Source organism: Sparus aurata, chromosome 5, assembly GCF_900880675.1.
Source record: "Sparus aurata chromosome 5, fSpaAur1.1, whole genome shotgun sequence".
NCBI lineage: Eukaryota > Metazoa > Chordata > Actinopteri > Spariformes > Sparidae > Sparus > Sparus aurata.
This window is the reverse complement of record NC_044191.1, coordinates 4187234-4212435: the sequence shown is the minus strand read 5'-3', so window position 1 is coordinate 4212435 and position 25202 is coordinate 4187234. Positions and strand designations below refer to the sequence as shown.

At 41.4% G+C, this 25202-nt stretch overlaps 1 protein-coding gene across 1 annotated transcript in view; it reads left to right on the top strand.

Annotated features, from left to right (window-relative positions):
* hmgcra (3-hydroxy-3-methylglutaryl-CoA reductase a) overlaps positions 1-24581 on the top strand; it is a 30498-nt gene extending 5917 nt beyond the window's left edge. The window contains exons 10-20 of the mRNA XM_030417307.1: positions 3864-4117; positions 4199-4365; positions 5833-6027; positions 6167-6325; positions 7132-7289; positions 7402-7507; positions 9837-10007; positions 10913-11053; positions 11148-11306; positions 11392-11546; positions 23381-24581. Of these exons, the coding sequence (XP_030273167.1) occupies positions 3864-4117; positions 4199-4365; positions 5833-6027; positions 6167-6325; positions 7132-7289; positions 7402-7507; positions 9837-10007; positions 10913-11053; positions 11148-11306; positions 11392-11546; positions 23381-23435 (1720 nt within the window). The 3' untranslated portion in view covers positions 23436-24581. The remainder of the gene's footprint in view (positions 1-3863; positions 4118-4198; positions 4366-5832; positions 6028-6166; positions 6326-7131; positions 7290-7401; positions 7508-9836; positions 10008-10912; positions 11054-11147; positions 11307-11391; positions 11547-23380) is intronic.
* The last annotated feature ends 621 nt before the right edge of the window (positions 24582-25202 follow it).

Genomic DNA, 25202 nt, shown 5'->3' with positions numbered 1-25202 from the left:
GATAACAGCCATAGTTCGACTGTGCTAATTAACCAGACAACTGCAATTATCTGAGTATACATGCCGGTGAGAAAATCGGATTATTGGGCTGGAGCATGTCATACCCCAATACACTAGGTGGCGCTGTACCCATTTCAACTAGTGGTAACAGAGCCACCTCCGGCTGACCTCTTTACGTCACCAGCTACCTCGGCATTCAAGAAAGATGGCGTACGATGAGTGAGAAGAAGCTACATCTTTGTACAATTTGTATATGGTCTACATGATAATTACACAAACTAGATGCACAATGGCGCTCTTTCTTGCAGTGATTTCGGAGGAAAAACGCTACCGTCCGTGATGCGACTAGCAATCGAATACTCAGGGTGCTTTAATAATTAATTAATTAATTATGAGAAATCCGATCCAGTCCGATTTTAGTCAGACTAAGGTGTATACATGCATCTTAAAGATCCAATCATAGTCTGACTAACCCAGTAATTCCGTTTTCTTGAGTGTCATGTAAACGCACTGAGTGAGGATGTTAACATTTGGTAACCGTGTCCATCCTGAGTGATCCAGTAGTAATTGGACAGCTTTGGTTCGTAGCATTGACAAGTGTTTTGAGTGATGACTTGTAGTCAAATCTCACTTTGCAGCTCTACATGCAAATGAATGCATACATCATGAACAAACGGATACAATGAGTTTTTTACAAATAAAGAAATATCTTCATTTATAAAATCTGCTGAATTAGAGGCAAAGGCCCAAACACAGTTGCCTATTTTGCTTCCTGTTCTCTGTATTTGTAAAATTTGACATGTTCACCATCAGTTCCCAGAGGTGATCATTTCAGTTGGCCCTCAGTGAAAATTGTGATTTCTGACAAAGTGTAGTGTTATAGTGCAATCCAGCAATTCAGAATTTCTGAGTCTGTGTTTCCAGTGCCTTTGCTTGGAAAAACATGGATGCTCACTGCAAACTAGGGCTGTTAAAACTGCTCCAAAATTGCGTTGGAATATTCGCTCTTACAAAAAAAAAAAATTTGAACATTCGAATATCTATATTTGCGCATTATGTCAATAGCAGGAGGAAAAACTAATACAACGAGACATAACTATTTGTATAGGTATTTTTGGGGTATGGTACCTCGGTTCCAATTCTCGACAAAACTCTCTGAAGCCCGTGCCCTCAACGATACTGATCAGCCTCATGTCCTTGCACATGAACAAAGCAAGTTTCTTTGTGCACGCCTCATATAGTGCTGCAGACAAAGAGCTTGTGATGGGTGGTGAAAAATATGGGTCGAGACGTGGCTCTTTAGTTGGAGTTCAGACATCATGGCATGCTCGTTTGGGTAAGGGCTGGGCAATCTACATTAACGATATCTATCGCGATAGACACGTGATCAATATTAATAGAAAATATGTTCGATAGAACGTTCGATAATTTCACTGAACTCCGTTAGAAACAGGTGATCTGCGAGCGGCGAAATACAGTGTGAGGCCCAGTTGCTGGACGAGAGGTTTCTGCACGCAACTCTGTTTACTTTTGATCAAAACAAAACTTAACAATTTCAGACAGAGACGCAGACCTTAGAACCTCTGTATCCCTACGCATTAGCGCAATGGCCCAGTTGCCAGTCTCATTTCACATTTAGCATAATGTGACCATGTATAGATAGATTATTATACATTCATACTGTCCTGCTTGATATTTCTTTCAAAATGCATCAGATTGATGCTCTTAAATATGAAATATTCAACATTTTCTTCCAGGGGAGCATGCCCCTGGACCCCCCATGAGGGGTCATATCCTTCTCACTTTTTCCACCCCTGACCCGTTTTCATGCTTGACATAGAAGCTTACAAAAATGCAGGGGGATAACATCTCAATAAAGAGAACCATAGAGGTACTTTCATGTTGCCTGCCGCATTGGATTTAAAAGCTGAAATGTTGTGGCACTAAATATTTATCTGGCCTAGGGCACCAAATTGTATAGTGCCGACCCTGATTTGACAGTGCTATCAAGAGCCCAACAGGAGAGACCGTGATGCACTGGGATCGCATAACTGAACTATGAGCAGATGTACACTCTCTCTGTGTGGAAATCTGATGTGTTCATATCAGGGGTATGAGGCTTCAGGTAAAACATGCAAACAGTTGAATCTTTTAATTTAACAGCAAAATCCAATAGGACTAATTAAATCCTGAGTTGGGTGCAGCCTGACACGGCGTCATCACAGTACGGCAAAGCATTATCCGTCATCATCTCCCGCATCATCATGCGAGTCAATTAGAGCGGATCATTCTTGGTGGTGGCCCAGTTAGTTTATTTACTAATATCAAGTCTGTAGCTTTGATTGTTTAAAGAGTTCCCCTTTTTAACTATTTCAATACAGATTTGTTGTTCACAATATAGCATTATCAAGCATAAGATATGGTGCATCCTCTGGACACATGGACAGTGAAGTTGAAGGTCCTTTTGGATTTTAATACATCAGAGATATAAGGATGCATGCCCATCAACATTACTGGTTAATGATGAAATCAGTTGAAACTGTGTGTTCAAGCATTTGCAAAATGTTGGTAGGTAAACTGCACTTTAGACAGAAGCAGACAGGCTGATATGGCAATGTTGAGACACACTGACACTTTTTTGGAGGAAACAAACAACTTCATGATCTGCATTTAATGCAAAATTTACAAGAATCAGAATAGTCGTAGCAAGGTTTCTCCTCACTCAGCAACTCTTAAAAAAAGTCACCTTTAAGAAAGTCTGGAGATAATGGAAGTTACTATTTCAACGGTTAGTGGAAACAGACTGCTCCTAGAATTGGCACTTTTCCAGTCTACAGGAGCAGTTGGTGTTCAGTATCTTGCTCAAGGAGACTTGGACATGCAGCCACGGGAGCCACGGAGATTAACTAGCGACATTCCGATTTACGGGAAGACTTACTCTACCTCCTGAGCTGCAGCCTGTAATAAATAACATGTCATTTGCATTATCGTGAATCACATAAAAGTGTCTTGGGAGTGTTAAAAACTACGAACTCTACACTTGTGATTGGATCGCTCAGGACATGTGTTGATACCAGAACAGCCTCAATATGTCAGGATGTCCACCAACGTTTGTAGTGTGTAGTACGCCTTTATTGACAAACTCACGAACATCATCTGATAATGAAAACAGTTTTGTTCTTTATATTACGAGTGTGGCTGGAACATTAGTCTCCAGCAACACAACACTTTTTGAACATCAAATGATTTCTCGATGCAACTTAATAATATTAAATTCATTCTAAAGATTCTTATTCATAGTATTTCCAGGTAGGAAATGATGTTCATAGAGTTACAGGTGGGCCTGACTTTGTTTTCAACTCAGACACTGAGTGATGACTTGTAGAATGTACATGTATTAAACTGGGTTTTTTTGGCCATAATTGAGCAGATGTATCGTGAAGTGACCAATGAGATCCTTCCCCGTTTGTCTTGGTTGCTTATACCAGCCTATGAACCATTTGTGTAAGTTCTTTAATGTGGCTGCACTGTGGATTTCTTCGTGAAGAATTTAGGTCTTATATACTGCAACAGCCGAAAGGATATGACTTTCTACACATTCTCAAGTGCCTCGTCTCAGTGTCTCTCTCTGTCTGTTAACAGAGAGCAACCGTAGCTAACATGAACAACCAGCTTTCAGAAGTTCCAAAGAGCCACTTTAGCATTTATCTCGACAACTACTGTCGATACCTCAGCATAAATAGAACATTGACATTTGTATTGATGCTATGCTATGTACAAAAAAAGAAAAAAGAAGCAATTGGCAACTTCTGAACTCAATAATAAGAGTTCTTGTACATTTTTTTGTCCCTCGTCCCCCACAGGATGATATCCATGGACATAGAGCAGGTGATCTGTCTGGCCTTGGCCCTGCTGCTGGCTATCAAGTATATCTTCTTCGAGCAGGTTGAGATGGAGTCTACACTGTCACTGAAGAACCCCATGACTATGTCCGCCCCAGCCCTAACCCCGCGACGGCCTATTGAGACTTGCTGCAGGATGGAGCCATACACTCCCCAGTCCCTGGCCCCTGCCCAGAGTGTGGCTGCTCCGGCACCTGCCAGAAAGGAAGAGAGAGGTATGTCTGTGCTCAGTTATGATGTTGTAGCAGGTGGACTTAAGTTGCACTGTGGTATCCAACTCTGTCTTGTTTCATTAGATGAGGTTATTCGGCCATTGTCTGCCCCAGCTACGGATCCACAGCCAAAGAGCATCTTTGTCGTTGGGGGGGGGGAAGAAGAGTTCAAGTCCAAGATTGAAAAGTCAACCCTCCTCCAAAAGCCCAGAAGCCTGGATGAATGTGTAGCCATCCTTAACAACCCTGAGGTGAGACAACTGAACCGTACAATCTCCCTTTCATAGCTTACCTCCTCTCAGGTGGCTGAGTAGTTACATCATGTCAGCCTACTGTCCAGCTCCCTAAGATGTCTCTTTCAGTTGTGGAGCCATGCCATTAACTGCACTGTAACGAGATTTGTCATTCCACTATCTCTCTGAGGCTGAACCAATTAGAGCATGACGCCAATAGAAAAGACACTTGCACTGATTTGGCTGCCTCTGTGCGTCCTCAAATCCACTCAGCTCACTTTTGAATTTTTTCAGACTTGACTTGAGGTGTCATGACAGTTGAATAGACTTCTCCCACAGTGCAAGGATTGTTCCATCCAATAAGACTTGTGAGAATCGTGATTTATTATCACTTTTTTAAAACACGAGTAAAAAAAAAAATGGTATTAGAGTCAATTGTGCTATCTCTATAATAATGAGTGGACATAGATGAATTTGAAGAGTGGTTGTATGTGGTACGATAAGTACTTCATACAACCCCACTTTATAACCCCACGAAATAATTGCTTCTATTGCTTCTTTATTTGCCTATACATTCACCATTGCTCAGTTGCATCGTTGCATTCTTTTGTTATACAAGAAGTTTATAATAGAACGTTTGGAGGTATATATTTCACAACGCTAATAACCTACATTTGAACAAAGCTGGCACAAAAGCCCTTCCTAGCAAGTTGGAATATTTCATTTCAGTTATTGTCAGGATAACTGCAACAGTCAAGAAGAATACAGAAAGTACATAAAAAAAATATGAGAAAAGACTGTAATGAATATTAAGTATGTATGTATTAAGCTCACAAAGTTATTCAATTCTGTGCAAAGCTCTTCCTCATTGGATGTGCACAATTTCAGAGTGTAGAGAATATGTGTTATGAGATGATGGTCAAAGATGTCAACTGATGTAATGTGCAGAGACAAATGGGGGGACTTGTTGGTGAGAGGCACTGTTAAGAGAATTGTCTCCTGACCAGCTTAGCCTGTGATGGATGGATTTACTAAACAACCCCTTTTTGAAACAAACCATCTGGCAAAATACTGAGCTTTTGTGACTCCAGATGTTTATTCCTCTCGAAGCTCCAAGCTCTGCGCTCAACTGTCGCCTCCAGGGCTTGCCAGTTCCAGCAGCTGTTTGCTGGTTAATGCTTGAAGGGTAACTCGTTAATCTAAAACATCGGTGTCTTCACCTTTGCTCTGGTGTTTTTCGAGCAGATGAGAATAAAAGGCAACTCTGTTGGTAGGGTTAGTTCATTTTTTAAATGTTTTCAACTTAAAATTAGTCTATATCATACAAAATCCACTTTTTTTTTAGGACAATGTGGCCATTTATGTTACACAATTTCGGTCAATTAGAACTACCAGACTTATTTCAAATACCCATTTATAGGGTTAGGGTTAGGGCCAGTAATTTGTGCCTCTGTGCTGATTGTGGCATGATTGTGTCTCTAACAGCTGGGGCCTCGTTTACTGAGTGATGCTGAGGTGATGCTACTGGTCAACTCCAAACACATTCCTGCATACAAACTGGAGGCCATGATGGAGAGACCAGAGAGAGGAGTGGCCATTCGAAGACAGATGATATCTGCCAAACTTCCCTCTCCTTCTGCACTCTCCTCACTGCCATACACCAACTATGACTACTCCAAGGTGAGGACGCACACACACACACACACACACACACACACACACACACACACACACACACACACACACACACAAAAGAGCTGTCTTCTCTGTTTCACTCTGCTTCCTGTTTTACAAGTTACTCAACATTTTTGTTTTCCAGGTAATGGGTGCCTGCTGTGAAAATGTGATTGGCTACATGCCTGTACCTGTGGGTGTGGCTGGACCACTGCACCTTGATGGGAAGCAGTTCCAGGTCCCAATGGCAACCACAGAGGGCTGCTTGGTTGCCAGTACCAACCGCGGTTGTCGAGCAATCGCTGTAAGTGTCAGCAATGTTGTTTCAAAAAAGAAGCTGATGGGGCCTTTCAGGACATGTACTGTAGTGGAAAAAAATGAATTGTAATACACAACATATGAACAGCAAATTTTCAGCCACTGCCCTCAGGTCAGTCATTTTTTTATAACATAATATATATCATACTGCATCGTGTTGTCACTGCTGGTGGTAAGATGTTGCTACCTTTACTAAGAATTATCTAGCTGTAGCTGAAGGAGTTAATTTCATACGTTGCTTTGAAATCTCAGGACCACAAATTAATTGTAGAACTTTTTTTGACAGCTGATATATAGAGTATTACTAATTAATAATACACTGCCTGGCAAGTTTTGCCTTAAAATTATAAGGAGCAAATTTATATTTGAATTGAATGTTCAGTCAAAAATACATGATTTGCTCTTTGGGTATGTTGTTAAAATGAGAACATAGAATTTTTAAACTGAGCTCTCAAAAAAAATGATAGCAATGCTGTCAAACTGATTGGTCAAGTTTTTTAAATTACTAAAATGACGTTTCCCTGACAAGGACTTATTGTGAGTTAATTCTCAGAGCACAGAAACTAGTGGTACATGTGATAGTGCTTATAAAGATCATAGAGGAGTGGTTCAGATGGAGAGCTGGGTCATCACAGCATCAGACTTTGGAAATGAGGGACACGCTGACAAATGACTAATCATATATTTTTCATTAAGTGGTGTTTCTTTTATTTCAGAATCTTTAGTAGTACTCTGAAACTGTGATAATATACATGGTACCTGACTTGTGATCCTGCTCCCTGCATGCTGAAGCTTGGAGGTGGAGCCAGCAGTCGTATCCTGGCTGACAGCATGACTAGAGGACCTGTAGTGAGGCTGCCCTCTGCCTGCCAGGCTTCTGAGGTCAAGGCCTGGCTGGAGAGCACAGACGGTTTTCAGGCCATCAAAGATGCATTTGACAACACCAGCAGGTAAAATATAAAGCTGTCGTGGAGGTAGACAGTAGACATAGACTTCACTCAGTGTCCATTGTGTGTCAACATGTTGTCTTTGTGTGAAAGAGTGTGTGGTTGCTGTTTGCAGGTTTGCAAGGCTCCAGAAGCTGCTGGTTGCTCTGGCTGGGAGAAATCTCTACATCCGCTTCCATTCCAAGACTGGTGATGCCATGGGGATGAATATGATCTCTAAGGTAACTGTTTAAGTGCTTAAAATGCATATGAAAGTAACCCAGTATGTGAACCATTTCATGACAGTTGTAACCCTAGTATAGGTATGATGATTAACCACTGACTGTAATGATACCAGCTGTTGCCATCATGGCAGTGCCTGACTCTGCGTAACCGGCAGCTGATCAAAAAAGGATAGAGGTGGAGCGTGGCTGGAACTGAACCGAGCCGAGCTAGTTAGACAAGTCCACCTAGTGGAAAGATACCAAGCTAGCTATATTTAACAAGCTGTTTATGTTCACACATAAAGAGAATGGTCCCCTGAACAGTTATGCCTGTGATAGATGATAACAGACAGATAGTTTGTCCAATCACCTTTTGTATCAAGTAAGTATTTTTTGAAAGTACTTTTTTACTTTTTTCCAAATAGTTTCTAATGGCTCCTTCCCAGGTAGATTTATAAGACAACTCCTTCTGTAAAACAAACCATCCAGCAAAATACTGAGCTTTTGTGACTCCAGGGCCCATATTCACAAAGACTTTTTTTTAACGTTAGAAGGACTCCTAAATCAGACAGAAAAGTTTTTATGTAGGAGTCGTTTCTTAAAAGTAATTCACAAAGCCGCTGAGACCTACTTTTAGTTATGAAAGCAGTGAACTCCTAAACTAGAAGTAACTCTCTGTTGCTATGGATGACGTCATTTTATAAGGACGCACTTAGAAGCGGTGACAACGGTGATTGGTTGTTGAGTGACAGGGCAGCCCATTGAAAAGTCATTTAGGCTACGCAATGCATGAAGTGAAAATAAGGAAGTTGCCTACAAGCCCATGACAAAGCCTATGGAAAGATATTGGATGAAGAAATGTGTTTGTGTGGGACTAGTATAACCTGGGGACCTCCAGTAATTTGTAATAATTGCGGAGGTCGTCTGTGATCTTAATCCTGTGCGAATCTGCTATGTCCATAATTTGTAAAGTAAAAATTCCACCGTGAATTACCTACCATATTTCACCAAACACAGAGGTCATGGGATAATATTAGTCCCGTGCGAATCGGCATCTATGTGATTTGGGGTTGTTTTTTGTTTTTCTTAAGGTTCTTTGTGTTTTCCACACCTTTTTTCTGCCTTTTTCCCGGTCGAGAATTATGGAGGCTGCATTGGGAATTATAAATTAAAGTTTTGACAGCATTTTGGGTGCAAATTCAGGAGGCTCATCAGAAGAGCGAAATTTCGAAAGATGATTAGATGGATTACATGCATGGCAGCATGCGGTAAGGAACATTTTTCTATCTTTCAACAGGCTCACCAGTTATTATATTAAAAATATCCATATCTAACAGTTGTGCTGCTCCAGCAAGGGCTCCGGTGCGATCGACCCGGGGGATAATGTCAGTAAATTAGAGTTAAAACACAGACTTTGCTTATCCTGTGCGAATGCGCCGCACGAAACACGGACGTGGTGGGATAATTTCTAAATCACTTGAGGTCCCCAGGTAATACTAGTCCCGTGCGAAGAGCTGCATTTTCCCCGTAGCCAAATACAACTGTGTTGCCAAACATTTTAACTCTGGCGTTATTGGATTGTTTCAGTTGGTTGGGAACGTTATTGCGTCCCCCACCAACTCCACCACAACTTCAGTCTCTTCGCGGTCCATCCGACCTCGTTTTAATAATTCCCTGTCATTTAGCGTTTCCAAAACATTCGGCTGTGACCAGGTCTTAGCGAGTTAGGAGTCCTCTGGACTACTTCTAAGGTCTCCCAGAGGGAAACATTTAGGCTTAAAATGTTTTGTGAATAACTCTTATTTTCAAAAATTAGGAGTCCTAAAGTTACGACTGACACGCCCATTATTTTTAGGAGTTGCTCCTAAATTCGCCTGTTAGGAGCTACTTTTAGCCTTAAGATTCTTTGCGAATACGGGCCCAGCTGTTTATTCCTCCAGACACTCTGGGCTCTCCCCTCAGCTGTCGCCTCCAGGGCTTGCCAGTTCTAGCTTCTGCTGGTTAATGCTTAAAGGGTAGCTCATTAATCCCATACATCAGTGTCTTAACCTTTGCTCTGGTGTTCTAGTCCAATTATCTATACAGCAGACATACTATTTGTTTGATGTTTACATTAAAAATTCTCCAAAAGGCACTTCAAACATGGGTGGCGGTGCAGATCAGTGACTTGAATTAGCTGAGGTTGTTATACCAGGATGTAAACAGTCTTATTTCTGCAATATAGTGGGGCATTTTAACATGGAGTCTAGTGGGCCCCAAGTGGCCATCAGAGGAACTGCAGTTTTTGGTAATACTGCATTGGCTTTATTTTTCAGCCGCTTGTTATTAACTATTGTTGTTCCTGCAGGGTACAGAGCAGGCTCTGAGCAGACTGCAGCAGAACTTTCCAGAGCTGCAGGTTGTGGCTATTAGTGGGAACTACTGCACCGACAAGAAACCAGCCGCCATCAACTGGATCGAAGGCAGGGGCAAGTCTGCTGTCTGTGAGGCTACCATCCCCGCTAAAGTGGTCAGAGAGGTAGGAGGTCCCAGGATTGAGAGTGCAGCTAACTGTTGTTGGCACTTTGTACGGCCCTACTGGCCTAAAATTGTGACTACATAGTGCCTTTCTAGGCTTAGCCGCTACTCAATGTGCTTTACAACACAAGTCAGCATTTACCTATTCACACACACATTCATACACAGGCTACCATGCAAAATGACACCTGCTTATCAGGAGCGATAACCATTCATAGGCACACAAACACCGATGGGGAGCAATTTGGGGATCAGTATCTTACCCAAGGATACTTCGACATGTAGACTGCATGGAACAACGACCGTCTGATTGGTGGACAAGTGCTCTGTGTCCTGAGCCACAGCCGCAGAATTAATGAGTTTTTCCATCCTTAAAACCACTGACTTTGTGTACATCAATCAAACTATACTCAGGTGCATAAGTTAAACACTGGAATGATTTTTGCATCATTCTGGTGTTCATGCTGAGCTTTAATCCTTCGTGCTCCCTTCAAGTGCACTGCATCTTCCTATGTTGTTGTGTCCCTACACGCCTTACACTGTAGGCATGTAGAGATCTTTTCAGGGTCAGTGGGAACAGGCACAGATGGAGAGACTAAAGTTGTGAACTCATCTTGTGTGAACCTTTGTTTCTTGAGCCATTCAAACTTGATGTTTTTACTCAATTTTTTTGTGGGAAATAATGAAAATAAAAAAGCAATGTACGAAAGAAATGTACTGTTGTTTAATACTTTATCCAAAAGACATTATAGAAGTACACAGAAGGAAATTATGAATCTAGATTATATTTCACAATAAATTACATTTTTAATTTTAGTTTCACAGAAGTTGTAAGTTTTACTCTATTAATTAGAATCAACCAATCTCATATGAACTCTATATTTACTCCTCGTCCTTGTGCTGCAGGTGTTGAAGACGTCAACAGAAGCTCTGGTGGAGGTGAACATCAGCAAGAACCTGGTGGGCTCGGCCATGGCTGGTAGCATTGGTGGATGTAACGCACATGCAGCCAACTTGGTGGCTGCTATCTACATAGCCTGCGGACAGGTAAAGTAGTTCTCAGGAGCTGTTGTACATTTGGGTATTCTAATGTATCTGTGTTTTCTGTGTTAGTTTACGGCTGTCTTTGTTTGTCCTTCAGGATCCAGCCCAGTCAGTGGGTAGCAGTAACTGCATCACCTTGATGGAGGCATCAGGACCAACAGGGGAGGACCTGTACATCAGCTGCACCATGCCCTCTATAGAGCTGGGCACAGTAGGAGGAGGTACCAACCTGCCCCCTCAGCAAGCCTGCCTCCAGGTAGACACACACATAGACTAGCCATACCAATATGAACAGTGTTTCATAGTTGTTATTTTCATCCTCATCGTGTGCGTGTGTGCAGATGCTGGGCGTGCAGGGAGCCAGTCAGGACTGTCCAGGGGAGAATGCCCGGCAGCTGGCCAGAGTGGTTTGTGCCACCGTGCTGGCTGGAGAGCTCTCACTGATGGCTGCTCTGGCTGCTGGCCACCTGGTCAAGAGTCACATGACACACAACAGGTAATTCACATTTTACATGGCTCATTGTGTCTGTTAGCTATAAACTGGTTTTCACGCTCTGATCTGAATAGCAATCATGGATCTAACAAGGGAAATACAGCATCAGGGAGACGCTGTTCATTCCTATGAAAGCTGCTCAGTGGTACATTAGGCCAAAAAAGCTTGACATACCGAGCAGTAAATTACCCAGACTTATATGTTGCAGACCTGCCAACTTGTACGCATTTTGTACACTCGGCACGCATTTTGACCCTTAAGTACGCTTGTACGCATTGCTGCTCTGCTGGTACGCATTTTGTTGCATTTCGCAGTTCGCCCGTTTCAGTTTCTATGCAAGTTCAGATCTATGAAGTTGATTCTGTGTGTAAGTGGAGTGAAAAGCTTTTGGCCAATCAGAGCACTGCATTTTAACACCCTCGCCCACCTCCCCCTCCTACCAAATGCTCCGCATGTTCAATTCAATTTGGTGCCTCAAGCAAGCCAGGCTGGCCGGATAACTGATCCCTCTTTGGCCGTTTGCTGTTGCTGCTGATGCAAACAGCATTGAAAAGGTAAACCACTCCTCAAAGTTACCGTTTGTCGATGTTGTGTGGTGGTGGTACCGCCTCCCAAAAAAGGTTTGGAAACCTCAAAGATTTCTTGACAGCTATCAGGGAGATGGTGTTGGCTCCACATGTCCAGGCTACCCCATCACGCGTTCTGCATCATGTGCAAGACAGACATTGACATCAGTCACCAAGGGGCAACAGGTAACGAGCACAGAACATCCTGGTAGTGTGCAACCTGTCTAAGCATACAAACTAATTGCGGTTAAACAACCTGTTGAAGCCTTATTCAGCTATTGTAAGTGCTGTATCTTGTTGATGAGGGTTCACAGTCATCCAGGTCAGTTTCTTGATGACATTTCACCTCTCATCCAAGAGGCTTCTTCAGTTCTAACTAACTGGAGAGGAGTTGCAGGCTTTTAATCTCTGTGTGGGAGAGATACAGAGTTGTTAGGGCCACCTGTGGGTCATTGATCCAACTGACCATAATAATAATAATAATAATAATAATAATAATGATAACAATAATAATAATAATGATAACAATAATAATAATAATTAATTAATTGTAAAGCACTTTGTAACTTGCTTTTGAAAAGTGCTACATAAATAAACAGATAATATAAAAAGTTAAAAATCCAAACAAAGATAAAACATATAAAATAATTTACATAGTTGGTAGTTGGTATACAACAGTACCAAGAATTAAGAAAAAGCCATAAGATTAAAGTGAGTTTTAAGAAGGGATTTAAAAGAGGATACTGAGTTAGCCTGCCTGAGATCTCTAGGGAGTTCCATAGCCGAGGGGCATGAATAGCAAAGGCCCGGTCACCTTTAGTGACAAGTCGAGGTTTTGGAACCATTAAGAGGGCCCTGCTGGAGGCGGCGATCAGGCTCATAAGGAGTCAGCAGATCACAAATATAGGCAGGAGCCTGACCATTCAAGGCTTTAAAAACAAGCAGTAAAATCTTAAAAATCAATTCTAAAACTCACAGGTAACCAGTGAAGGGCAGCAAGGATTGGTGTTATGTGGTCACATCTCTTAGTACGCGTTAAAAACCTAGCAGCAGCATTTACTATCAGCTGCAGTCTTTGGATGTTTCGCCTGCTGACACCAGAGTTAAGTGCATTACAGTAGTCTAGTCTGGAGGAGATGAAAGCATGGATGACCTTTTCTAAGTCTGGACAAGAATGACCTGATCTTTGTTAGCTGTCTCAGTTGGGCAAAGCATGCACAACTTTAGTCACCTGAGTATCAAAAGATAATTCTGAGTCAAAGATGCTACTGAGATTGTAGGCCTCTTTTCGAACATTGTTAGATAAGGCGCCAAGACTAGAGGAGAGAGTGGTAATGTTACTAGTGCTGGGGCCAGAGGGGCTCATTATAACAATGTCTGATTTGGAGTCATTTACCTGCAGAACATTTTCGGACATCCAATTTTTTATCTCACCAAGGCAGGAGAAATTACGAGAAACATCACTTTTACCAGGTTGTAGTGGGACCAGGGGTTGAAGCAAATAAAAATCCTGAGCATGGATGTTTTGCGTGTGTGTGTGACGGGGGGGGGTATCTATTTTTAGATCATACTGGAAGTACTGTGGCATAAGTGCTGAGGCATTGCTATAATCACTTTCCTGTGTTGAGTTTGTACTCCATTGACAAAGAAATGTTGTTGTTTTGCGATGAACGTGCACACGCGTATTTTCAAGTTGTATTTTCACACACACGGTCAGCCATTGATGCCAGCACTGTGGTTGTTGCTCCCGGTAATCATGTTGTGTGTTGGAGAGTGCAAACAGCTGCTCTATGAGTGGTGTCTACCGCTGGCTGGTTAAATTCTTTTTAGGAGATTAATGTTGGTTTCATTGATGAAATCTAACAACTATGGCAGTTGCATTAGTTTGTCTGAGTGAAAAGTGTGCAGGGCTGCCTCTGGGCTAATGTTACATCAATCGCTCTGGCTACGTTGTCCGAGGTGCCTGAAAACTTAAGGCCCGCCCTACTCTGCTCTGATTGGCTAGAACTCCTTGGTTACCTTGAGTACCATTGGTAGTTGGAACTATCACTTAAATCATGTTGCTGTGGCAACATGATTTTAAAAAAAACCCAAAAAAACACTTCATCAAAATATTGCTACGCCGGATTTCTGGCACCGTGCCGGAGGTCTTCAAGCCCTGAGTGGGACATACAACTGCGTATCATCTGCATAGCAGTGGAAATCAATATTGTGTCTACACATGATTTGCCCCAGGGGTAGCATGTAAACAGTGAATAGGAGGGGACCCAAAATAGACCCCTGAGGGACCCCACGGAAGAGAGGGGCACAAGAAGAGGAGGCTTTTCCAAGCCTTACCTGTTCATGTGGGTTGCCAGGGCTAGGTGCTCCATCCAGGGGTACTGCCAAGGATTTTGGGCCCCATGAAAAGAAATCTAATTGGGCTCTTGTATAGGTCGGCGAAAACATTTGATGCCGTTTTATATAAAACTATGCATTTTAATGATATTTTTGACTATCATTCCCATATTTGTAAAAAGAACAACATGACAGTTACGTAGTCACTGCTCACTGTCTCCCTTGTAGTCCTGTATTCAGGTCTAATTTATCTCTACAACTGCAGTGGCATTGGATCTGGGGTGAAAAAATACATTTATGAGGCTATATGGTCATTGCGATTTAATCTTCTGATTTCCAGAAAATATAAACATTTCTCTGATTGTACTGAGAGTTGTATTGTGTCACACTGTCTGCACGCACCAGAAATGTTCTCCCATGTTCCTAATGCAAAGCAGAGGGGTGAAAGTCCCAAACTACTGACCAAACATTCCACTTTTTGAAGTATATCATATATACACATGCATATGCTCTTTTACTTCAGAACCGTTTTTAATACATGAAAATGAGTCTGAAAGAAATATGGATTACAGGCTATTTTTATTTTATGGGGGGCTGACAGACAGTTGCTGCTGCACTAGATATCTGTTCGAACAACATGTTTATTTTAATGATACTCTGCCTCATTTATCATTATGTGAGAAAATGTTTTTTTGAATTTCTGTCATTAATAAATATTTCATTTTCTTTTTTGTGATGGTAAAAAGAGACCATTATAAGAGAAATCCCCACAGACTCCCTGGAATGATGCTAACTGGCTTGTCATTGAACACAATGTTGCTCACCATCTTCACTGGGACAGGGAGGGGCACAGTTATCGGGAGACTAAGCTGCTGCTGACTCATCTGTTGTTAAGTCTGCTAAAAGGGGCATGGACAATGATTTAATATGAATATCTTGCTAAAAGTAGGCTAATACTAGTCTGTAGCCAGCTAGCTAGCTTATTTCGCTATGGACATTAAGGCCAACAGGTTAATACCACTCACAGTAGAGGTGTATAAATCTTTACTCATGCGGATCTTTAACCCGGTTCATTAAAATAACCTGTGAGTCGCAAATCTCTAGTATCATTAACTTGAATCGATTGAGTCCTACTATAATCAAATCTAAAATGATGAAAAGTGTTGCGCAGAGCCGTATACATAGCAAGCGTGTAGCCCACTAGCCCCGGGCTTGCTACAAGCTACTAGCTACTAGCTTCGAGCTACTAGCTACGAGCTACTAGCTACAAGTGTTTCCCTCATCGGCTTGCGGGCTAGCTTGCGAGCCTCTATGCCGGATGCCGGAAACACAGCCAACTTGTGGCTTGCGAGTCGGCTGTGTTTCCGGCATCAGGGCTCGCAAGCTATGAGTCGGCTCTGCTTCCGCCACCGAGGCTCGCAAGCTACAAATCGGCTGTGTTTCTGGCACCGAAGCTTGCAAGCTAGCCCGCAAGCCAATGCCGGAAACACTCATAGCAAGCTCTTAGCCAGTAGCTCGTAGCACGCTCGTAGCTCGTAGCAAGCTCATAGCTAGTAGCTCGTTACACACAGCCGGAAACACAGCTGACTTGCCGCAGCACTAGCTTGCGAGCCGCGATGCCAGAAGCGGCCACGACTTGAGTCAGAGCAGGATAGCGCAAACAGCTGGCTACGTTCTGAATGAGTAGCAGACGAGGGAGTGAAGTCTCTGGGTTAGACTTCCTTGTGTCAGCGTGAAAAGCACATCCATGTCATAGTACAACAGAAGCCATTCTTCCACCTCTGAATTTCAGAAATAATTCTTATATAAATATTATTCAAAAATATTAAGTAGTATATTGTAAGTAGGCTATTATTATCTCTATTTGGGAAATGTATCCATTTAGTTCTCTATTATTTTCAGTTCTCTATTATTTATTTAGGGTTCTAAACCTGATGGGGTAGAACTAAAATTGTGCCGGTTTAATTTTTTTTTGTTGTCTGCTGCTTGAGCTCAAATTCCTGTGAGCTGGAATGGGCCAGAAACTTGGCCCAATGATTGGAAATGATGTGCATCAACTTTTATTAAAATATGAGCCCAGTCAACCAGATGGTGGCACTGTAATTAAGGCTTGAACATTTTTGGGAAGGCCACGCCCCTCACACCAGTCTGATTGACTTGAAATTTGACATTCAAGTCCAGCTCGATGTGCTCTACAAAAAAGTCTCTTGGACCATAAAGCTCCGCCAATCCTAGAGTTTTGCTAATTTGCATGTGAAAAACAGTAAAATGAACAGAACTTTTGAAAGATTGACTCTATCAACACCAAATTTGATATACAGCTTCGGGGGATGAAAAGACATATTTCTACTGTAAATGAGCAAGATTCATAAAAAACATGGCCGCCACGGACCAATGTATTTTCACAATGGGCGGGGCTTATAAATGATTGGCCATAACTCCCACACCCTTTGCCTGATCATCACAAACCTTGGTGGGTAGGTTCAAAACAGGACTGGGAATCTGCCTACCAAAGCATGTTTAGCTCAACCTATAGGGGGCGCTATAAATGCTACACATGCGTATCTCAAAGACCATTGGACCGAATTTCACTAAATTTGGTATGCATGCTCTAGGGGCGACTATTAACTAATGTCTTGAGTGCCATGTTGCTAGGTGAAAGTGGGCGTGGCCTATTCGTCATTAACCATCATTGTTTAATGGTGAGGTGGAAGGACCCAGAGACACGAAACTTGGTACGTTGAGTATAAATGACGTCCAAATGCTGCTCCAAAAATGTTATCCCAATCTGTCAGATGGGGGCGCTATAACATAGGGTGTAAACTTCAAAAGGCTCTCCCTGCTAAGCCATAAGTGCTATTGACTTGAAATTTTTCATACACGTCCTCCTGATAGTCCTCTACAAAAAAGCCTCCTGCACCACGAAAGCCACTATTACAGATTTTTTGCTCATTTGCATAATTATCTCCACATTTCTCGCAAATTATCATGATCATGGAACTGTGATTACTTGAACATTATAATACCTATTGAAACTTGTATACACATCAATAGGTAAATTTGAATTTCTGTTTTAATGTTCAAAGAAAGTCTCTATGTGAAAGTATAACACAAATGCCATTAGCATGTAGCTGAAAACCCAATTTGGAGAAATCTGGAGCTCATCATGGGGATGTGTTGCACAGATCTTTTAGGAACACGTCGGCCAATGTCATCAACTGCGGGGGATGAGGGTCAGGGTGGCCGGTTTGGGGCGAAAGGGGCTAGAAACTGCAGATTGCCGCTTGCGGCTTTATTTGTTTTATTTTGTTTTATTTTATTTTATTTTAGTATCTCTTATTTTTCCAATCATGTATATAATGTTTTATTGCATTGTGTTTTTTTTACTACGTTAGTGGTTAAGAGACAATGGGCTAGGACTGAGTTTCCATGGTGATTAGGCAATACTGACTCAAGTGACTCAAGTGACTAGGACAACCCTGTTCAATTTAGTGAGTGACTCATAATGACTTGAATCCTTAAAAGGAACCGTATTTACCAGCTCTAACTCAAAGACTATAGGCTACCCACCTTTCTTGGTGAAAAACTGGGTTACAGATTGACACCCTTTCCTTTGTCTTTCCTCTCTCTCTTTCCTTTTTTGAAAACCAGATTTTGATTTAGGCAACATTTTCATCACTGTAGTTCTGACGCATTTACTGACTGCAACAAGTCACCATCACTGATAAGTGGAGAAGGGTCTAACTGCAGAACCGGAGCGCCCAATGGCCCCTCCCCCGCAGTTGTAGATGCAGCCGTTTTAGACGTATGCATGTGCGACTGCCACCATTTTAGACGTACCCATGCGCGACTGCCACCGATGACTTTGTTCTTTCGTATCTAGGCAACACAGTACACAGTCTTAAAGGTTTGATTTCAACTCGCGCATGCGTACTTCTAAAATGGTGGCTCTCGCACATGCGTACGTTTCAAAACTGCCAGGATCTAGGGCGCTGCAGCTCCATGATATTGGGTAAGTGCGCTCAGGCAGGATCAAACCATTTCATGCAGGTACAGGGGAATGGTCGGCAGGGGCGTCGCTAGGAGTGCAAAACATCCGGGGCTTTAGCCCTGCGCAGTGTTGCCTCAGTTACCTTGAAAAAGTAATCTGATTACTGATTACTCCTTAAAACTAATTCGAAGCTTGATAGTACTTTGTCGCCAGCACAGAGTGAACAACAAACCTTAATATTCTCATCTTTAGCTGAGAGGAACTCAAAATAATGACTATATTTCCAGCTAGAAAACGCGCATCTCTCTCCTCCCTCCATTGTTGTTGTGTTTATGTCGCTGCGTGGTGTTACACATGAGTTGTGCTCGTGCTGAAAATGTGATTTGTCGCAAACGATCACTCCCCGAGACAAGAAGAAAGCAAAAATGTACATTCTTACTAAGGAAAATTACAAAAACAATGATAAGTAACTTTAATCTGATTACTGGTTTGTAAATATTGACGTGTCAGATTACTCGTTACTGAAAAAAGTGGTCAGATACCGGCATCACTGCCCGCAGATAGAGTCTTTTTTTAACGGGGCCCGGGGAAATTTGGAAAATTTGGAAAATTGGGCTATTTAAAGATGCAATTTCAACATAGTTTGAGAAGGAAAGGAAGGCCAATTGCTGGGGTCCTCATCGTCATGTTTTAATCACAAATAAAGCTAATTTTCCCTCACTAGGCCTATGTTTACATTAAAGATACTAGTGCAGTGCCCGTAACAAAAGTGTATTCCTATAAAAAAGTGGGAGGTTAAGGAGCTTTTTCATGGATGGCCAAATGAGGCTGTGTTTGAAGGTGGGACGTCAGGGATATTTAGGTTTGTTGTGAAATCCGATATTCCAGGGTATAATTGGCTGTTTTTGACTATTTTTGATTTTGCCATTATATTTCACCTTAAAAACTATTTACTTGGTGTCATTATTTTCAGCACAACCTCACATGTGTGACTGTACAGTTATTTTTTTTATTTTGACAAACTGTATTAACACAATGGACCTAAAATCACAAAAAAAAACATAAAATCCGAGTAGAAAAAGTTTGATTTTTTTACTGTGAAAACCACAAATAAACATATTTACAACAAACCATTTTTTTTTTACTTATAATGCAAATATAAATAGTTGTTTGCTAAATTTGTGCATACATTTAAAAAATTTACCAAATTATATGTAACTATTTACATTTAAATGCAGGCAATGCTCAGGTCTGCCTGTGCTCCATGAGAGCTGCACTACCTGCTCCACATTCAGCATCTTCTCATTGTTCTGACTCATTAAACGAAAAACCAACTCCACTACACACTAAACACACTACACCAAACACTACATAACACACTAACTACACACTCCAAACACGCTAAATGTAACAAATCTCTCAACTCTCAATATCGCTGTCCGACCGTCGTTGCCTGTCAATCATCCGCCTAGGTCCCTCCCACAACTTCCTGTTCCTCAACAACCAAACTTGCTGCTTGGACACTTTAGTGACAAAAGCCCGTTTTTACCGTTTCTTTCTGCACCAGACACAAAGCAAACGTGACGGCAATGTTCGCGAAAAGGGTCCGGTTTTGGACGTGCCGATGCGTCCGGTCCTTCGCCTCGGGAGGTGGGCCGTGTAGCTAGCCGCTAGCAGCTAGCTTCGGTCCGGACTCGTTTAATCTCATTAATCCACAACAGTCAGTTTAGATGCACAGAACAGAACAGAACGGGACCGAACCGCCGGCAAAATCCCGGTCCAGCTCGCTCCGCTGCAGGTATAAATCCGCTTGTTTCTTCAGGTATGTCGTGGGCTTGAGCTCTGCAGTGATTGGCTCTGGTGCGCACGTGGCCACGGTGTGCAGTGATTGTCTCTGGTGCACACGTGACTGTGGTGGCTCCGGTGGACAATGCTCGGCGGAATTTGTAAAGCATTTATGAAATAATTTATTCACGGTATCATTGCAGTCCAAGCAAATGCTTAGATGCACACCACTGAACCACGCAGCAGCCATGTTGAAAGTCTCAGGTCAGTGCGATCCTGATCCGCAGAGATATTTGACTAACAGACACATACACACACACACACACACACACACACACACACACAGACAGACAGAGATTTCTTGTATTTATAGATAGATTATAGCCTATAATAAGAACTGTGCTGTGTGCATAGGCTATAAGAGCAGGTAAAACACATTATCCCTTTTGTAATTTCTTGACTTTATTGTCTATCTGCATCAGGCCTACAGGAGGCTTTGTAGGTTATTAAGAGAAAAACATCGTCATTTAACATCGTCAATAAACCCAAAAAGGTAATACAAATCTGCAGCATTTAATGTAATAAACCCACAAATGTAATACATTTTCCACAAGAGCCGCTGCCTACTACAAATGTAACAAACGATTTCCCACACATGTAGTAACTGTTACGTTTGCAGGGATTTCTTTGTGGGGATGTGAAAATCTTTATTGTAATAACTTCCCACAAATGTAATAATACAATGAGTAATGGTCATGGTGGTTGTGGTTGTTTTTTTGCCCATACACCTACTAATACTATACTGACCGTGGGTGCAAAATCCAGCTGCTGACTCTCCGCTGTCACACAACAGATCCCCCCGTGACCAAAGTGTCAGTTGGACTTCAGAAGAGCCGGAATTCAACGCTACTAGAAAGGCCGTAAACGGTCATTTGGACCGCTAGATTTAAACTCTATAATCTGTCAGGTAAATACCCAACTGAGTGATGAATGCATTCATTGTCATGATATTTAAAAAAATAAATAAATAAAAAATAACGAATTAAAACCAAAGTGTACATTTTAATAAGTTTAATTATAATTAAACTTAACTTATTATTAATGTACACTTTGGTGTTATTTCGTTTTTTAAATGTATATATTTATCAATATTCGTATCATTGCACATAGTAAACCGTAATTATTGTATATTTACACACAATTTTAATAGAGAAAACTCTAACAAAAAATTAACTATTGAAAGTAACTTATTTGATCATGAAACATTTTATTTTAACACTTAATAATATATAATAAAATAATAATAATAATGATAATAATAATCGAAAAAGCTGGAAACGAGCTGATCTAAAACAACGACAAACAAAGAGTCGTTACGATCGCTGGTCACAGTCTGCAGATTACCTCCGCTCTCGTACAGTTACCACACGGGCTTGTGGCATTTCAAGTGTCCGACGTTTGGTTCCGTTTGCAGCTCTTTTGGACCGGCACTGCCTCGGTGTCTGTGTCAGCGAAGATGTCCAGTGGCGGTCTTCTATAACATCCTCAACCTGGCTGGGATCAATGTCTGCATCTTATTCAAGGAGCACCAGCAGCAGGAGAGCTTGGAGGAAAGTCCTGCAGCAGCTGGCAGAGGAGCTGAGGGCAGAATACATGGAGGGGAAAGCGGCCGCAGTCGGCACAAGGTGGGCAGCAGTAGAAGCCACCACCGCAGCAGCCGCAGGCACGGACACGGAGGCAGTGCCGGTCCGAAAGAGCTGCAAACGGAACCAAACGTCAGACACTTGAAATGCCACAAGCCCATGTGTGGTAACTGTGAGGAGAGCGGAGGTAATCTGTGAACAGTGATCACAACGGCTTTTTTTTTTGTTTTAGATCAGCTCGTTTCCAGCTTTTTTGATGATTATTATTATTATTATTTTATTATATATTATGAAGTGTTAAAATAAAATGTTTCATAATCAAGTAAGTTACTTTTAATAGTTAATTTTCTTGTTCTGAGTTTTCTCTATCAAAATCGTGTGTAAATATGCAATAATCAAGATTTACTATGTGCGATGATATGAATATTGATAAATGTATAATTAAACTTATTAAATTGTATACTTTGGTGTTATTTCGTTTTTGTTTTTTTAAATATCATGACACAATGAATGCCTTCATCACTCAGTTGGGTATTTACATGAGAGGTTATAGAGTTTAAATCCAGCGGTCCAAATGACCGCTTACGGCCGTTCTATGTTGAATTCCGGCTCCTTTGAAGTCCAACTGACACTTTGGTCCAATCAGAAATATATAATTTGACCGGATCTAACTCTAGGGTTGTGGAAAGCGCATTGTTATGCCCTAACCAAGATATCGATCATTAAGATTAATTGGATCAGATCTGACTGAACCCGCCACAGTGGTAAACTGATTCAGTTCACCCGCCAGCACACAAACTCACCCGCATTTGGCGGGTGGCAGGTTTAATTTCTATCCCTGTTATAAACGCTGCAGTATTACTGAACAGTAGGCTAATAGACGGCTCTGGTCATATCAGTGATGCATATAGGGGGAAAGAGTAACACTTTTGTTGAATTTGCAACAATTATTCGGACTCTGGTGACAATGTTGCATTTGAGGCTGCTGGCCGTTCGATATGCAGCCACATAAAAACCTTTCACTATTAGACAATTATATTTGATTTTTTTTTTTTTCAAAGCATGACATCCGGGGCTATTCTCAAAACATCCGGGGCTATAGCCCTGAATGCCCAGGTCTAACGACGCGCCTGATGGTCGGTCAATATGGATGTTTACTTTTTGGTCATTGGGGATATTTAACTTTTACCGCCAAAAACAAGTAAAAACAAAGAGATCATTAATTTTACTATTGTATTTGAAATATATAGTCAATGATGATGGTTTAATAATTTTGTATTAGTTTTTTTGCAAGCCTATTTTCTGGGGCCCTGTCAGTTAGGGGCCCTTGGAATTGTCTTAACTTTCCCCCCCCTTTAAGGTGCCCCTGGCTGCATCGTAGGCATCTGGAGTGACTGGAGGGAGCAAACCCTGCAACTCATACACTTTTATCAAAAAGAACAAACACAAGAATTTTCACCATTGAAAATGATATACAAGGCGTGATGGAATCTGACCTAACTGTTCTGTGTGCAGATCCAAGGTGAACCTACAAGAGACTCCAGTAACCTGCATCAAGAAAGCCTCCTGAGAGCAGTGCGTCATCCCTCAGTCCCTGGATGAAGCTGTAAACGAAAAAGATGGACAAATGGAATGGGACAAATCATTGTGTTCAATGAAAACAGACCTCCGATATCTTACAGGTGCTTTGGAAAAGACACAGGAGTGTCTTTTGACCAATCTCTATGCTGGATATATAAAGGATCCATACAAGCTAATCAGAATATTATGTCCGAGTAATTCCTTTTCTTTGTGTTTGTTCTTCTTTTATGTCCACATTTAAAATATCGGTATTTGGGAAACAGACAGAATGTGTTCAAGAGAAACATTTCTGCTCCCCTGTTGCCAAATGAAGCACTGTGAGCACAGAAACCTGTTTGGATAGTTGTAATTGTTGGATGTGGCTGTGGCTCTGCATTCAAACTTAAGAACAATGCTGCTTAATACAAATTCTGAATTATTGGATTTCTTCATCAGGGTGATTTGTAAAGCTAACAAGAACACATAGTGTCACCATTACACTCACACAGCTCAGCACTGGGAAAAGAGACAGCAGATTATCCATTACAGACTTCAGAAATTCATAAAAATAAGAATAATCCAGTAAGCACTTTAGAACTTAGAACTTGTTGACCTCCTTTAAGGACAGGACAGGACAGGCGTTTTCTTCAAAAAAGCAGGATGATGATTACACAAGTCTAAAAGTGCCTGTCCTACTAATGTAACTATGAAACAAATCCTTAACCCACTCATTTTGAGATTACATTGTCTAATTGATCAAAATAAACATAACTATTGGCTCAGGTGACCTCTGCACTGCATACTAAGTACCATAAAGAAAATTACGTAAAAGCACAGTGCATTCCAGTGCCATGCATGACAGATATGAATGTGTGGATACAAACTTGCAAAGAACAGACATTTGCATGTGTCAGGTATTGTAATCTATCACAGTATGACTGCTTTTAAACATTCAAAGTTCTGTTCTCACTGTGTGGTGATGCAGACACAGACTTTTCAAATAAATCAGCATTTTAAACTGCATTAGCATGTGACAACGATGCTTAAAAATGTAATATAATATGATGTACTGCAGATGTGTTGATGAGTCTTCCTGATGTTCTGGCAGATGGCAAATATTTTGAAATTATTTTATAATAAATACAAAAGGACTTTATAATTACAGATTGTACTACTTTGATAACAGCTGCCACTGTCATAAATTGAAAATGATCTTAAATATGGAATTTACGATAACATGACAGTAAATGCACCATTGGCCTTGACAATGAAGAGCTGTGATTCAGGGTCATTCAACAGTTTAGTTTGTAGCCAATCTGTGAAGCTCCCATGTGTTCTGTGTAGCATGTGAAAAGTGCATGCAGAAGCTTAATGTAACAGTTTTATTTCAGGGTTCATAGATTATAAATGGCCACTGATTGCATTTAGATAGTTAAACATTAGTGTGCAGTCGTCCATAAAGAAAAGCGTCAGTGAGGTTGCAGACTGCAATGAATGAAATACTGCTTATCTCAGCCTCACCCACAGTGGCCACTAAAAACATGAATAAAGCAAAAGCCTCTCTCTAGAGCAACTGTTTACTACTGTGGAAACACGGCATTAGAACATGAATGACCACCCCCTCTGTAGATTAGGCCCTAACAAAAACACAATGGGCTCTATCTTAACGATCTGAAACGCAAGTATCAAACGCAAAACGCAAGTAGCTTTGTGGGCGGATCTCAGGCGCTGTTGCTATTATGGCAGCGGGATAAATGACTCTTGCGCCCGCCGCAAA